At 38.6% G+C, this 16,497-nt stretch overlaps 1 protein-coding gene across 2 annotated transcripts in view; it reads left to right on the top strand.

The window, feature by feature from the left end:
• Nucleotides 1-11,272, top strand: part of ppp2r5a (protein phosphatase 2, regulatory subunit B', alpha isoform) — a 73,176-nt gene extending 61,904 nt beyond the window's left edge. For both annotated transcript variants that reach the window (XM_021319758.2, XM_036147307.1), the window contains exons 6-13: nt 369-428; nt 671-779; nt 866-919; nt 1,047-1,097; nt 1,172-1,291; nt 3,039-3,166; nt 4,115-4,216; nt 9,237-11,272. In XM_021319758.2, the coding sequence (XP_021175433.2) occupies nt 369-428; nt 671-779; nt 866-919; nt 1,047-1,097; nt 1,172-1,291; nt 3,039-3,166; nt 4,115-4,216; nt 9,237-9,594 (982 nt within the window). In that variant the 3' untranslated portion in view covers nt 9,595-11,272. The remainder of the gene's footprint in view (nt 1-368; nt 429-670; nt 780-865; nt 920-1,046; nt 1,098-1,171; nt 1,292-3,038; nt 3,167-4,114; nt 4,217-9,236) is intronic.
• Nucleotides 11,273-16,497: the final 5,225 nt, after the last annotated feature.

Genomic DNA, 16,497 nt, shown 5'->3' with positions numbered 1-16,497 from the left:
TTTTTCTCAAAAATTAAGAGGAAATCCAAAAACCCTTACCATAAGTTGCATTTTTTTTATTGGGGTGTTTTATTTTTGATTGCATTGGTTTGAGCTTTGCATTTATTTATTTTTATTTTGTTTTTGTGAGAAACATGAGTTGTCTTGAAAATAAGCCTCTTTTCTGTTGTCTTAAATGCTTGTTGTATTTCCTCCATCTTAAACACGTGTTGTGGACATGTCAATTATCTATTATTATTTAGACTAGTCCATTTCTTAATCAGTCGGCCAGTGTTTAAATCCACTCTGACTCAAGTAATCTGATTAACATGCTCCAGTTTAAAATTTTGTGTTTCAATAATATTGTAATTTTTGTGTTTTTATTTTAGGTTCATTTATGAAACAGAACATTTTAACGGTGTGGCTGAACTGCTGGAGATTCTCGGAAGGTGAGGGAATATTAAAGTATAACATTTTTGGGCTTTTCTTTGCTATAAATGACACTAAATTAATGTGTTTGACTGATCAGACTCATTAAGCTGTCTCTATATATTATGACTGGGTTTTTAACTATGACTATAACATCGTCGGTATTTGAGATTGTCTGCCTGCTGTTTAGAAAACAGCCATTCTGCTGATGGGATTTCTTTGTGTTTTTTGTAATCCAGCAAGTTCTGTTTTATGTTTACAGTATCATCAACGGGTTCGCGTTGCCTCTGAAGGCAGAGCACAAGCAGTTCCTGATGAAGGTGCTCATCCCCCTACACACAGCCAAAGGACTGGCCCTTTTCCATGCACAGGTAGAATAAAAATGCTGATCTCTGTATTGCAGCACCTTCTAGTGGCCTGGAAAGGATAATACATGCTCTGTTTTTCTCTTCTTCAGCTGGCTTACTGTGTTGTTCAGTTTCTGGAGAAGGATCCCACGCTTACTGAGCCGGTACTGTTTTTATCCCTCTTCCTACTCAAAGCTAACGGCACTAGATTAGTCTGCTGCTGAGAATTATTGGTTACTAGAAACCGCCCACATGGACAAGCTTATAACAGAATTTCTTCTGCCTCCAAAGGTGATCCGCGGCCTGCTGAAGTTCTGGCCTAAAACCTGTAGTCAAAAAGAGGTATTCTGCAGCTCTTTATACTGGGTTCAGATGTTTCTGCGTCTTGTTTTCTAATATTTATCTCACCCACTCAGGTGATGTTCCTGGGCGAAATAGAGGAGATCCTGGATGTTATTGAACCGACGCAGTTCAAAAAGATCCAGGAGCCATTATTCAAACAGATTTCCAGATGCGTGGCCAACCCACATTTTCAGGTGAGCTCGAAACACGTAGATATAAGAATCTTTATAACGCTAAAACCTTTTAGATGACAGTACAGCACAATTTAGAAGAACAGCTACAACTTTACTCAGACACTTTCTGTATCAAGTTTATTGTTAATCTGTCCTAAATAAACATTTATTCATGATGATGGATGGAATTCAAGCCTGCAGTAAATATATACTTTTCTCATACTTTTGTGCACGTTAATAAATTATTAAGGAGAAATCAATTTTACCAAGATTTGCATTTTCTGACCTTTGTTCCTTTTTCCTGAAAAGCTTAAATTTAGATTTTAAGAATGTTTCATGACTAAACAAGTGGGAAGAAGGAAACGTATGTATGGAAAAAGCTACTACTTTGCAAACTTTTTCTATTGCTAATATATAAATGTTTTTATTTCTACAGATGTCTTGAATATGTTGCTTCAATCATCACTTTTACCACTGGTTGAATAATAGACACAAACGGCACAAAACAATTTGTTGCAAAGATTCTTCTTTTCAATAAGTGTTATACTGTCAGAAAGCCTGTTTAGTGATCTTTAGATGGTGCCGCACTTATAATTTGTGAGATTTAGCAGCAGAATTGAGTATCAACCAGGCAAACCTCTTCTGTCGGTGCCAAACAGCCTATTTGCCGTTCATCACATCAGAAGATGGAAGTTAGAAAAAAGACATGGAGGACAATTAACAAGTGATTCATTTAATAAAAGGGGTCTTCATTAGTGTATGGAAAACCCTGTAAAGCTGCAACAGTCTGCTGGTCCTCACATTGCTGTTAGATGTTATCCCGTTCTTCATTTAGCATACATCTCAAGTAGGCCATTGTTGTTGTTTTGGTCAATCTAGAAGGTCAGGACTTCCCACCTTTAGGCTAAATGAACATAAATACTAAGACCAGATGACACTTGGCCAATCAGAAGCTCCCAATTTACTAGACCGCTTATCGGAAGAATTGGAAGAATTTTAAAGCTGTGGCCAACAGTCGTGTCTCTGGACATCATGTCCCAATGTTTGATGATACATCTTTTCATCGCTTCATATAATGGAGAGAATATAGTAGCCAATACAAAATGCCAGGTACCAGACTAGTAGCACTTGGAGACACACAGGCTCAACTCTGTTACTGAAACCCACAAGATTAATTTCCGTACTTTGCAGGTTCCATATTTGGAAATTATTTAAGGGACTATCTGAAACCCATTGTTATTCAAATGAGACTGATATAACAATTACATTGTGAAGAACCCTGTTTAACTGTGGGTTTTACATGGATTCATTAGGCATATTCACACATTACTTTCTGACTTAAATTTAGTTGAATTGGATTTAACAGATCCAAGTAATTGGGAAATTTTGGGAATATTATGCCACTTTACAATAACTCTGCTTAATAAACAATTGTTGTTAAAAGTCAAGATGATATTTGCATTCGTTTTATAGAGGTCCATCAGACATCCAAACAGTTTAAATTTAAGCATAAAAGTGATTATATGTTTTATTTAAAGTCAGACCTTTAATAGGAAAACTACATTTAAAATTTACAAAAGAAAGCTTCTGAATCTGTTAATCTTTATTAGTATTTAAAACACATTATAGATAAAAAAAAAAAAAAGTTTTACTTGGGACAGCAGCATCTGTTACATTTGCATCTCCATCTTTACCTAAAACCGCTCCAAGCTGGCTTTCCCTATTGTAGGTTTGTTTTCACTGAAGTTGTTTCACCCTGGCCTCACAGGTAGCAGAGCGGGCGCTGTACTTCTGGAACAACGAGTACATCCTCAGCCTCATCGAGGAGAACATCACCAACATCCTTCCCATCATGTTCGGCAGCCTGTACAGAATCTCAAAAGAGCACTGGAACCAGTACGTAACGTTGTTGGAGGGGTGTTATTTATCAAGCATGCAAAAGTAACCGTAAGGAGGTCATGGACTGATTAAAGAACTAATCAAATTAAAGATTTTTGTTCAAACTTATATTAAATAACCATCAGAAAGGGCTTTCATGCACATAAACCTTGTGCTGTGTCAGCTTTTTAAGTCTGTTTACATGCACACACAGACAGGAAGACGCCACCATCACACACGCCACACAATTTAGCCAGTTTGTTTTCTTTATACATTTTCTGCTTGTCTGAAACAATAGAAGCATGTCAAAATGTGTATACTATACAGATGAACATTATGTCCTTTAAGAAAATATCGGCTCTTTGGTGAATTGCTTTACTGGCGTAATAATGAAGAAAGAAGTGGGCTTAAGATGCAATTTCAATAATTAATTTGTTTTCCTTTTAACTTTTTCTGGCTTTATGCCTTGAGTCAGATGCCTATTTATTAACATCCATGTTAATTAGCTGAGCCTAAAGAAAGGGCTGAATGCATAAAGCAGGGAAAAGCTTGAAATACTTTGAAGAGTAAAGAACTGTTACCTTGAAGCACGGTATGATACAATTATTTTTGTGTGATTTTTGCGTTTCAGTTGGTATAAATAATTTGCCCCATCTATAGTTATGTTTTTTTTGTAAATAAAACCTGATTTAACTAAATCTACTCACTCTTGAGCCTTGGTAACATGTTTTGTTTGTAATTATTTGAAACAAATGAGATAAACCACTAAATACATCTTTCTTTAGTTTAATCCATTTATTTCCTTGAAGTTAAAAATCAGTACTCTGCCTGCTACATTTACTGCGTTATACAAAAGTTTATCAGAAAGTAAAAAATTGTCTAAGAGACCCTCTTAAAAGTAAATATAACCTCCACATAAGGATCCAGAAGCATCTCCCTGAAGCTCTTGGGTGTTTTCTGTTTCAGGACAATCGTGGCTTTGGTCTACAATGTTCTGAAGACGCTGATGGAGATGAACTGCCCGCTGTTTGATGAGCTGACGGCCTCCTATAAAGCAGAAAGACAGCGGTAAGTAGCATTAAACCTCTGTTGACCTCTAACATAAAATATTAGTGATCATTTTCAACAAACGGCTTAGTTCTGAGGGAAAAGTTGGATTTAGAAATATAGGTAAATATAAGTTTTATTTTAGTTGTCAGGATTAACTTCCATTTAGCGCTGTAGCTAATGTTTATTTTAATAATAGAAGATTCTATGGATTAGTCTGACAAGTAATCAGATAAAACTATTCAGGGTTTCCATTTAACTACTTAAGCTGATTTTTATGAGTAATAGAAATGCATTAGAGTGCAAGTAAAGTAATTTCCTTTAATTTTATTGCAAGCAGTAAAATAGCATATCTTTTGTGTATTTGTTGCAAAAGATGCAGCTGCAGCTACAAGAAGTTTGAACATTGTGTCCGAGTTTAGGGCCGTTCTGTTGGGAAAATGGTCACAAATTAAAAAAAATAGCTCTACACGTTATTTGCATATTGGATTCTGGAGTTTTTAAAACATCAACAAGCATAATGATACAGAAATACAGTGAAACTCTTGCCTATGCTTATGTGCCGAATAACACACTTCTTGCATTTGTTTTAGTGCGACAACAGACAAGAAATAAAATAAAAAAATAACATCACATATCAAAAAAGCAAACGACAAATTTAAATTCAGGCATAATAAACCTCATCTTATTGTCGTGCTGCAGACATCTGCTGTTTACGGAAGTGTTCTGTCAGTAAAATACGTCTTTCTGCTGTGGATTCAAAGCGCGGGTTGATGATAAACGTGTTTGGAGGTTTTTTTTTTCTGCTCTGCTGTTGCAGTATTGAGGGCGCGGTATTATGAAACACTAATTCAGGTTTAGTGCACACACAATGTGGTTTTCTTTTCTGTTGCATTTAAAGTGATCTCATACTTTTGACACTTTCTGTTGTTTTCTCTCCGTTTCTGTTTGCCCCCCGCCGCCTCCCTCTGTAGCTGACAACACGCTTACCACGTATCAGCAATCTAGGCTGTCATTAGCGGAAGTGAGAGCATTGTACCACACCAATAACTCTCTGCCCAGAACACAGTGCACTGAATAATTAAAAGGACTTTAACGAAGCAATTTTGGTAATTGGGGTACTCAAATAATTTAAGGAATGCTTTTAGCCCTGAGTCGTTTAGCAAATTGGTTTCCAAACTTGTTGCGTGTGAACCACAAGGTCCCGAGAAGAAACCTGTGAGCTGGACTGAAGGTGGAGTATGCAGGAATTACTAATAAACCAATGAAACCAATAGTTTTTATATCTTGGTACCTTTTTTTTTATCCTTTTATATTTATTGTACAACTATTCTTTCAAAATTTATTTAGTTTAAATTATGACACTTGAAATATTATAGCTCCACCAAATCTTATATGCAAGTGGCATTTTGCGATGACTATATTGCACGCATTGACTTTGAGACGGGACGAGGATGTGATGTAGCGTGTAGCTCTACATCCAGCCCTTAAATCTTTAGTCTGTTCATCCATCTGTTCTAAGGTTTATGCAGATTTTGTATTTGTAAACCAGCTTGCTCATAGGGAATCGTGCTTACAATAAAAATTAGCAAAAAATGCTTGTTTTTCTTCTTTAAACCTGGAAGTCACAAAAATCTGCTCTTTTGATCACAGATGCACTGTTAAAATAACAGCACAACTCCCACAAGCTCTGTTTTTTATTTTATCTAAACAACCTTCCTCCTTAGCTTGATGAAAAATTTTTGCCATCATAAATTCCCACTAACCTAACCTGCAAGATGTATTCTCGTACGTTTGTGCGTTCACAAACACACAAGAATTCATCTTGTCCAGCTCCTGCCTCAGCCGTTCAGGTTGCAGTATTATGGTGTAAGGCGGGACATACCAGCTTTTGGGAAAACAAGAGCTGCTGAGCCCTCAGCCGAACCAAAATAAACATGTAAGCACAGGAGGACGCACCCGTAGCTGCTGCTATCACATCTGGTTTGTCAGAATCCACGATTTCTTCTGTGACCAGTGTAACTTGTTGTGGTTTCTCATGGCGTCTGCTGCTTACGTTTTCATTGGACGCTGTGATTGGCTAAAACCAACCTGTGGTAGGTGGGCTCTAGGTGTTGCGTCGCCCAATCAGCTCGGAAAGTTGTGCTGAATGTCGCTCCTTTCCCCGAACGGATTCAATGGGAGCAGAACCAGACTTATAATGTAGAGAACGCAGAGTGCTACACATTATCAATCTGCCAAGTTAACTTCCCACTGCATTGACATGTGACAATGTTCCTCTGTTTTAAAAAGAAAATGACTCGGATTTTTGTTTTTCTGTTTTTTTGTTTTTGTTTTTTTTTTTTAAATTGGGAATTTATTTTGCATTAGAGTGCTTTTGAAGTTGCAGCTGTTACATATTAGGAAGCAGGAGTCCATGTTAAACTTAATTCATCCAGGTATAAAAATATACAGTTGTGAAAAAATTAGGATATAGTATTTATCCCTGTATGTTTTTCTAACACATTTCAATCTGGATATCCAATATAAATTTTTTGTTAAAAAAAAAAAAAAAAAAAAAACAGCGAAGAAAATATTTTTTTTGTTTTTCTGCAAATTGTAATAAATACAATTTCTGGAGAAGAATAAATTAGGACACACAATTATTCCCACTTCAAAGAGCTAGAATAACACACAGGGTGTCTCATCAGGTGAAAACATCATTCATTACTCAGCGTTTCCTGACTGTTATGGCAGGAAAGACCGTATTAAAAAGGGCCTTCTAAATAATGACTCTAGCAACTTCTGACTCTTGTAATTGAATTCAAGAGTTCTCAAAAGAATCTGTCAGCTGTGTAGAACAACTACCAACGTGCCCAGATCTGACCATCCAATAAAAGTTCACCCTAAAAGCAGACAGATGCTACAATGGTCACAAAAACCATCAACTATAAAGGCCTCTAAAGCAGGCTCTTGGTACAGTTGATATGAAAGTGCAGAAACTACCATTTTAGCAGCCCTTAGAGGAGTACAAAGAAGAAACCTCTGCTCTGTCAGAAAAGCACAAAGACCAAACTATGGTACTTTTTTATTGAGGGAGAAGGTCGTAAACGGCTAGGACTTCAGTAATGAGTCAGTATATTTATTTGGACGTATATATTGTAAAGCATAGAGGTGGATATGTCCTGATTTGGGATTTTATTTACTGCAGCGGGACCAGCATGGGTCACAGTCATAGAATCCACCACGAGTTTTACTGTAGACCAGATACTTAGGCAATGAAAAGTTGAGTCCAGACCTGCATATGACAGAATCCCCTCAAACACCCGACACCTGAAAGAGAGAGGGAAATAATTTCACTAATTTTATTTCCGCTAAAAGGTGTAAATAAGTATTAGGTTGTAGGATGGCCAAAGGTTTTCCTCAGTTAGCTTACAGGTTTTTATTTTCTTCAATGATTACTGCAAGGCTCATTATTGGTATTTACAACAAATCACATTTTCTTTGAGATGAATAATTTGCGTCTGGTTTGAGTTTATTGAACGTAGTGTAGTAAAAGAAAACACATTTTTTAATAATAAGGCTAGAAAAAAATAGGAATACATTTTGAAAACAAAGCAGAAGAACAATAGTAAAGAATAATGGGCTCGACACACGGGGAGCGACTAATGGCTTTTATCGCCCTTGTGGTGCAAACCCAACACACAGGATGCGACGGCAGCGTTTCAGATCGCGCTGTTGAATCGTTTTTTTTCCCCCGATAAATTTTATTGGTTATGAAGTTGGAGGGTTTTGATATTTCCAAAGCAGTCTGTGACTGAGAAGGATGAAGAGTCAGAAGATTTAGCTGGAATTGACTGAAATCTTGCTTTTACAGCTACTCCACAAAAGATAAATTCAACCGGTTTCATCCTATATTACAATGAAATGGCACGGGGGATATCATCATTTCATGGTTGATCCACATAAAAGGTTGTAGTGCCAACAAGCGACAGCGACAAAAGCTCACATTGTTCAAGTTTTTTGGACACATCTTAAGCTCACGCATACGAGCTCAAAATGTCCTATGCACAAATTTCGCCGGTCGCTTGGCTGAAAGAGGACTAGCGATGGTCGCCTCATCGCACACGTTCCATAGGGAATGAATGGAGAGGGAGCGACGTCGAGCCCTTTTAGAATAAGCGTTTAGAAGATGTCCTGTTAAGATATTAATAAGACATCACAGGGTTCCCACGGGTCCTTGAAATCCTTGAAAGTTTGTGAATCTGAAAAAATAAATTCAAGGCCCTTGAAAGTTCTTGAAAACAGCAAAAAAAAAAACACCTTGTCCTTGAAAGTCCTTGAATTTTTTTGTGGGGTTGAAAGTTCACACGGATGACGACTCGTGTCATTATTTTACTATCACACGATCTTTTAAAATTATGTTGATTCTGCAGACTTTTAATTTGCAAAAGTACGTTCGCTCTTCTTCGTTAGTTGGAAGGCTACGGTTTAGGCCTACGTACGTCCAATAGGTTACATTCACGCAGTGTTGCCAACTCAGCCACTTTGTCGCTATATTTAGCGACTTTTCAGAGTCAAAGTCAAAAACTAGCTTAATCACAGATGAAAGTAAGTGAAACAAATTGATATAATTCTGAACATCTCAATGCTGCACTTTTTTCCATAAAATTCCATAAAACGGTAGGCTAATGCACATCTTATATGTAATGTAGTATGGCATAGCCATGTACTGTGGATATAAATGTAGGCTATGAATATGATCAATATCAACGTAGGCTATAAATTAAGTCCACTTTCTTGCATTGCTTCTGACCCAACAACTTCTATGCCGTTTTGTCTTTTATTGAATTTGCATTGTATTAAAATATGATAACCTATTCAGCGGTCACAGTAGGTAAATGCCGCCACGTGTGGTCCTTGAATTTGAGGAAATTGGTCCTGGAAAGTCATTGAAAGGTCCTTGAATCTGATGTTCACCAAGGTGTGGGAACCCTGCATCAATAACTGAGCATTTTTCTAAAAGCGTTGAGAATTTAATGGGTTGAATTTTTATTTCCAGGGAGAAGATGAAGGAGCAGGAGCGGAACGAGCTGTGGAAGAAGCTGGATGAGCTGAAGGTCAGCCACGCCTCCTTGGTCCAGAACAACAGCCACGGGGTCCCTGCTGTCCTTAACAACAACAACAACAATAACAACAACAACAACAACGGTAACAACAAAGACAACAACAACAGTAACAACAACAATGAAAACCAGGAGAACAGCACAGACGCTGATGCCGACACCAACGTCGCTGTTGACGCTGATGCAGACGCCGCTAATGCAGACGCCAACGTCGCTGCTGATGCCGTCACCGTGGGAGAGGAAGAGCCAAACGTTACTGATGCAGCCAGCGAAAGCGCCTCATGTGCCAAATGACAGCGGATGCCAGCTTTTTATTCTGAAGCGTTTCGACTTTCAGGACCGTCAGAGGAGGATTAACAAGGATGTAACACAAATTACACCTCAGCAGTATATTAAATCTTAGATTGACAAAGAACACCAGCAGTTCTTTGACAGAAAAATCTGAATATATATATATATATATATATTTCCTCTTGAGACTATTTTTTTGGATGTTACAGTGTGGCTACCGTATGTTGTTTATCTGTCCGATCAGAGCTGTATCTTTCCACGTTTAGTTTCCTAATCGATACTGATTTTTTTTCTTGCGCTCGATGTATGATCCGTGGGAGGAGGAGGAGGAAGTGATGACTTGAATTTAACGTTTCCGACCGTGCTGCACTTAGAGGAAAAAGACGAAAAAGCCGAACAGCTATTTAAAGATGTCTATTTTTAATGTGCCGACACATGTAGGCGCAAACCCAAAATGCGAAGGGAACGCGAACGTTGGGAGCATTTTTTTTTCTTTGTTTTCGCACATGGGACCAGACCCAGATAAATACAGAGACCCGTATATATATATTTATACAGAGACCTGTTTATATGCAGAAAAAAACTTGGTTGTGAGGAGATGAAGAAGCAGAATAATGGCCATGAATGATTTATAATAAATATAACCCCTGAAATCACTCTGCTTTACATTTTGAATTTAAAAGTGATTATTACTGAAGGTAAAGTTAATATTTTTTTAGGCTATTTTTGTGGTTGCAGGTGTTGGTAAATACTTTTAAATCTGGGTGAAAACACGAAGCTAATGCATTCATCACCCGTCTTTATACAAGAGGTCACACTAAAGTATTGAGAAAGGGCTTTTGATAGATATTCAAAAAATGTTTTGATTTAAAGTTACAGTTGAGCATCTCACCGTTACGCCTGGAAACAACGGCTCTGTCCTGAGAATAAAAATCCACCAAATAAACCTATAAAGCACACTATTTAACACTGTTGAGATGACGCATTGAGACATGTTAGAAAGTATTATGTAATACAAGATGGAGAGCATTGTCCACAATAATCACATGTTCCTTTTTTTTAAAAAAAGACCAAAACAAACCTGAGTGATGAAGGTGAATATTGGGGATTGTACAGGAATGGGATGCACACCACGCTTCTGTGTATTTTTTGGTCTGTATTTATTGAGTTTGGAGGCTACTTGCAGGGAAATGCCACTCAGCTTCGAGGTCGCTGTGGGTCGAGCAACGATTCAACTCGTCTCTGCACCTTCCTGGTGATCGTGCACAGGAGACTTTCTGTTCCTGATCAAGGCAAACTGTGACGCTGTAATCCCAAGAAAACTGCACCAGGAAACCGTTAAAGATGACACATTCAGACCATCGGGGGGCTTTTTGCTTAAACGGTCTGATCATGGGAGCTGAAACCTGGTGTGAAAAGTAAACAACCCCCCCTCCCCCGACTTCCACAGATGATAGGAAAGACATGGGAGTGTTGGTGTTGAATGGTGTTCCCTCTGAACCTGTCTGCTCTGTTTCTGCTCTTTTCAGTTCATCTTGTCAGTCTTCTCTGATGCCTTTCTGTCAGTACAGCATTCCAGCCTCTGTGAACTTTAAAGCAGGGAACCTGTTTTGTAATCACAGATACTGTTTAGGTTTCACCATCAAATAAAGTCTACTTTATCTTTCTATTCAAAGTGAAACGGTTTGTTCTTTTTGTTCTCCAAAGCACGAGTCCTGCATTGCAGTTCTCTGCAAACATCAGCAGGGGGCGCAAAGATACTACTTATTTTTAAACAAGGTCTTTAGAAAATACCCTTCATCTGTCCTGCTTTCTGTCATGTGATGACCATAAACTTTTTGAGGTTTTGAAGTTGAAAGCAAAAGAATATGCGGTTTTCGAAACTTAGAAAAACGTGTAAAAAAAAAAAAAAATGTATTCAGCACCCCTGAGAATCAGCATGCACCATGGGTTTGTCTAGCAGTTTGGTAACAACTCCAAACAAGCTTTTGCCCATTACCTGTGAAACAGCTGAGGTGTGGATGGAGAGGGTCTGTAGCTTTTCCAGTCCTCCAGAAATTCTGAGTGGGCTTTAGGTCTGGACTTTGACTAGGCCACCCTCACACTCAGTCCTGAGTCTTTTGCAGCCTTTGACAGGATTTCATCCAGGCCTTGCTCTGGGCTTAGCTCCATCCTCTCTGAGCAGCTTCCCTGTCCCTGCATGAAGGAAAGCATGCCCACCGCACGATGCAGCCACCGACATGTTGGTCTTCCACCACACCTACAATTTTGCTACTTTACGGTTTTCCCTCAGACAACATTCTCTATAACTTATGACTTAAAAACGTCAATCTCAACCATCCATTTCCACGGTTGCTTACCTCCATGACAAAAGCAAGCAGGTCTTCTCATGGCTTAGTTTAAAAGTGGTTTTCCTGCCACTCGACAAAATCGAGATTTGCATGACAGCAGATCCTCCCACCCTGAGCTGTGGAACTCCTCCAGAGTTTCTGTGGGCCTTGGCTTTTTATTAGTTGTCCTTTCTCTGCCTCTCTGGTCGAGCAGCGTCGGCTTGTCTATGGCAGGTGCTCAGGGTGCCACCTTCATCAAAATTGCAGGGGAAAAAAAGTATAAATGATTAACAGTAGTGACAAAATCAATGACGGGGTGCTTGCACAAGTCTTGAAAGTCTTAAGTATGGAATTTTGAAACACTGTTTTCCAGACCTTGAAAAGTCTTGAATTTTGTGTGAAAGTCTTAATAAAGTATGGGGGAAAAAATGTATGGTAGAATTTTACAGTATGCTCAAAGGCATTGTGAAATGAGAAATGGGAAGGTAGGCTATAAAACTATAATTTTACTAACTGGTCACGTACTGTATTAGCCTAATGGAATCAAAACACTTGTTTGATGTGAAATTCGTGTACTTGTGATTTTCATGTTTTGAAACGTTTTCATCAGTAAAAGCATAATTTACTGTGAATAATGCATTTGTTCATTGAATACTAGCCTATAAAAATTACCATTTCTAATAAACAGTTTGTACAATCTCAACCAATGAAGTAGGCAGTAGGCACACAAGTATACAAGTACATAAATTTAGAGTCTTGGGGAAAAAAAATATCAGTTTTAAAAAAGTCTGGAATTTTAATTTGGAAAAAGAGCAAGCACCTTGAATGAATAATCACATCTGTTCTCTCATAAAATGCACAACGTTGTAATTTTGAGTATTTCTCTTCGATTTAGTCTTTTTCCGAGGTCTATATTTTGTGTAAGTCACATTTCTTAACCATTTTATCAACAGTATTTCATAAAGACACTCTATTCACTGTTCTTCCCTGTGTCTTTGCTGCATTGCTTTCATGATTCTTAAAGCTGCAGTGGGGAGTTTTGAGACCACCGCGGATGTAGCCTGGTAATCTGAACAAGCTCGTCTTACATCTCTGCTGCTGCACCCCCCCAGCGCAGCCTGCCATGCTCTTCTAATATTTACCTGTCTTTGTTTTCTGAACAGATTCCAATCTGCCTGTAAAGCAGGTTGTTGGAGGGAGTGTGAGCACAAGAGTGATTGACACTGCAAACAACCAATCAGTCATGAGTTTTCTCCTGGATCTGATTGGTTGTTTCTGAACGGGAGCGGCGTATTTCTGTACTGGCAGAAGCTAGCGTATCTTGTCTTTTGTGTTGTTTTTTTTCACAGATTATTTGTCTCATATTTTACTGTCGGCACATAGTGACAGTTTTAACAAATATGTAAAAAAATAAATAAGTGCTTTAAATAAATGACATGTCTGTCTGCATAAAGTATCTTTTTGTGTAGCTGCCACCAAAAAGGTCTTATTGGTAGACAGTTCAGCCAAAGCAGAAGTGTGTCTGCGTTTGCCATGATAATGGCTGTCTGAACAGTGCAGTTAGTAAGGAGCCTATGCTTCCTATCATAGTTACACTAGCATATGGAGCTCATGGTGTCCCTCACTGGGGCTAAGGAGCCATTAGGTATCCCACAATCCTTTGTGTGAGATAATGTAAAAGCACAGTCAACCTCACGGAAATTAAAGGAGCAATAAGTAAGAAATTTACTGCAAAATTAACCAAAATTGTTCTCATTTGTCACCAGGGATGGAAATAACATTCCTTATAAACAATCAGTCCTCTCCATCAACAATGTCTTAGTCAAGTTTGTCTCCTTTCAAACCTAAAGGTCCGGGACGACTACGGCTCAGAGTTTAGCCCGCGTCTCTGTTTTCCCTCCTAGACTGAAGTCCTTTAAAGCAGAAGTTGAATTCATCTACTGCAAGTTCCTCCTACATTTTGCTGATGAAGCAAAATATCGATGGTCCCTTGCCTGTGGATTTGGTCAGCATAAACCCAGTTTTTTTTTTTTTTTATGGCTGCATCATGTGGGGAATATGGGGACGATACTTGATCAGAGCTGAAGCAATTGGGGAGAAAAGAGCGGTACATAATAATACCCGTCCAGCTTCACCAGATAGGGTTGAGAAATCAGAAGAGGAACCGTCGTTTTACTGATGTTGCCATTTGAAATGTTATGGCTTTCGCTCCGATTATAGTTCTCTCAAGTTGTTCCTCTATGAAAGGGCAGCAAGCAAGCAGAATCACAAACTGGCATATGTGTGTTGCCATTGTGATCATTTGATTAAGCTACAATGTTATTAATTGGCATCAAATGGTATAATGTACTTAATGGAAGTCTTAAAGTATCTGTTTTTTCTTTTTAAATAAACTTGAATTGTTTCTGTGATTATTATTTTTTCTTAGATGGGAGGGCATATGTAATTCATCTAAGCTTCCATGCTAAGATGAGGACAAACTTGAATGTGTTGTTCCCTGGGAGTATTTACAAAAAAAACCTAAATTGGCGCAAATATATAAAGAAATGAGATGTAACTCAGTTCTTTGTTCTGTAAATGAAATATGAGGTACCGAAACAGGATGGTTGTATTTGTACCGCACAATTATTGCTACCCCTGGTTATAATTTATATAAAAAAACCTTTAAATCATAAAATATTACTTTAACAAATGAATGACAGCAGATGTGGTTGAGACTAGACCTTGCAATGCAGTGGGATTGAGACACCTGGGGGGTTTAGACAAGATGGGAGAACGCGGTAGAGAGGAAAGCGACCTGGACTGAGATCTTTAAAGCTGAACCTTGAGTTCTTCATCCGGGCAGAGTGTGATCTGCTTCCAAGCCCATCAAACCTGCACATGTGGGGCATTGCAGAAACACCAGCACCAGAGAGCTACTCTAGAGCAGGTCCTCAGCTCACTGTGAAAACGACAATAACGGCGGAGGCTTCTCCAAGTCCTCTAGTCCATCGCTCAAACCATCAGCAATGGACTTGTGTAGGTAAGGCAAGGAAACCGTTTCCTTCGTCAGAGCTGGGGAGCAGGCAGCTCAGGTCAAAAGACATCAGGCTTTGATTCAAAAGTTGGAGACGTCTGAAATTCAAAGTAAAAAAAAAAAACTTAGTGGCATCAATTATATCATGGGCATCCCATCTAATCTGCTGTTAAAAATAGACTTAAAATAGTCATGCCAAGTTTATCCCATGATTAGCGGTCATGCTCAGTTACCCGGGGAATGTAAATAAAGACGTTTCTGCTGCGCACTGAGATTATTGAGTTGGTTCCTAGTAACCCTCCGTAATGTGTCATAAGTGATGATCCGGTAACTTTCTTCTCTAATCTGTGACTTCCTCTTCCAGATGTTCCCCTGCATCAGTCTGGGCTCCTCATGCGGATCCTCTTTCATTATCCACAGAGAGCTCTGGTGCTTGGCTCCAGAAGGATTTTGATCTACCGGCTCTCTTCACATTTTTTTTTGCTCAACTTCACCAGCCTACCAAAGTTACTCCATGTGATGACGGCACATCCAGGAGGTCAGAAAAGGGACTGAACATCTCAAGCACTGCAGGTCTCACCAGCCTCAGTCAAGGTCATCGTTCGTCAATTAGTTACTGGGCACCCATGAGAGCGTTCCAAGCCCAAAACCACAGCTGAACGAACAGAACATATCGATGATCCCCGAGAGTTTTGGGAAGCTATTCTGTGGGCTGGTGAGACAACCTTTGGGAGGCATCCCATTACATCTGGAGTAAAACTAACACAGTAGGTAAGAAAAAGGATCATGAGTCCTACAGTCAAACATGGTTGTGTCAGTATGATGGTCCTGTGTTACTTCGCTGCTGCAGGACCTGGTCGACTTCCTGCAATCGGAGAATATAAAGTATTCAGCTGTCAGTTTGTGACTTTAAGGTTTAAGCAGGAGGACAGTGATCCAAAGCACACCAGCTCTGAACAGCCAAAAATAATAATAAAATGAGGTTTTAAAGTGAAAGTCCAACTTCAGCTGGCTCAGTTTGTCCATTTTCTATATTACTTTATCTTTGTAGGGTTGTGGTGGTGCATATCTCCAGCAGTCTTTGCGCGATAGTTGGATGGTCCATCAGAGGGCTCCACAGAGGGACAAGGCAGACATTGGTTGGTTGGTTGTTTATTTTGGAACATGATATGATTTAACAATGTTTACATTTAATACTTCATAAACATCATGTTTCAAAAAGGAGTAGAATGAAGCATAAGCTTATTAAGCCCTACCCCTCAGTTACATGTGTCATGGAGGTAAAGGACAAATATTTACAGTAAAACAAACAGTATACCAACTTTTTATATATTACTCTTTTTTTGTATTCATCAAAAATACTTTTCTTATATTCTTTTTTGAATTGCGGGATGCTTTTACATTGTTTAATGTTTTCAGGCAAGCTGTTCCATAGCTTCACTCCGCTAAATAAACTAAATAAACTTCTTTTTGTTGTTCAAACATACTTAGTTTTAAATTTTAATTTTCCTCTTAAATTATATCTTCCATCTCTATCAGAAAACACTTGTTGTATGTGCG

The sequence above is a fragment of the Fundulus heteroclitus genome, chromosome 15 (genome assembly GCF_011125445.2).
Source record: "Fundulus heteroclitus isolate FHET01 chromosome 15, MU-UCD_Fhet_4.1, whole genome shotgun sequence".
NCBI lineage: Eukaryota > Metazoa > Chordata > Actinopteri > Cyprinodontiformes > Fundulidae > Fundulus > Fundulus heteroclitus.
Note: the sequence above shows the minus strand (reverse complement) of the source record. Positions and strands in the feature narration are given on the sequence as shown.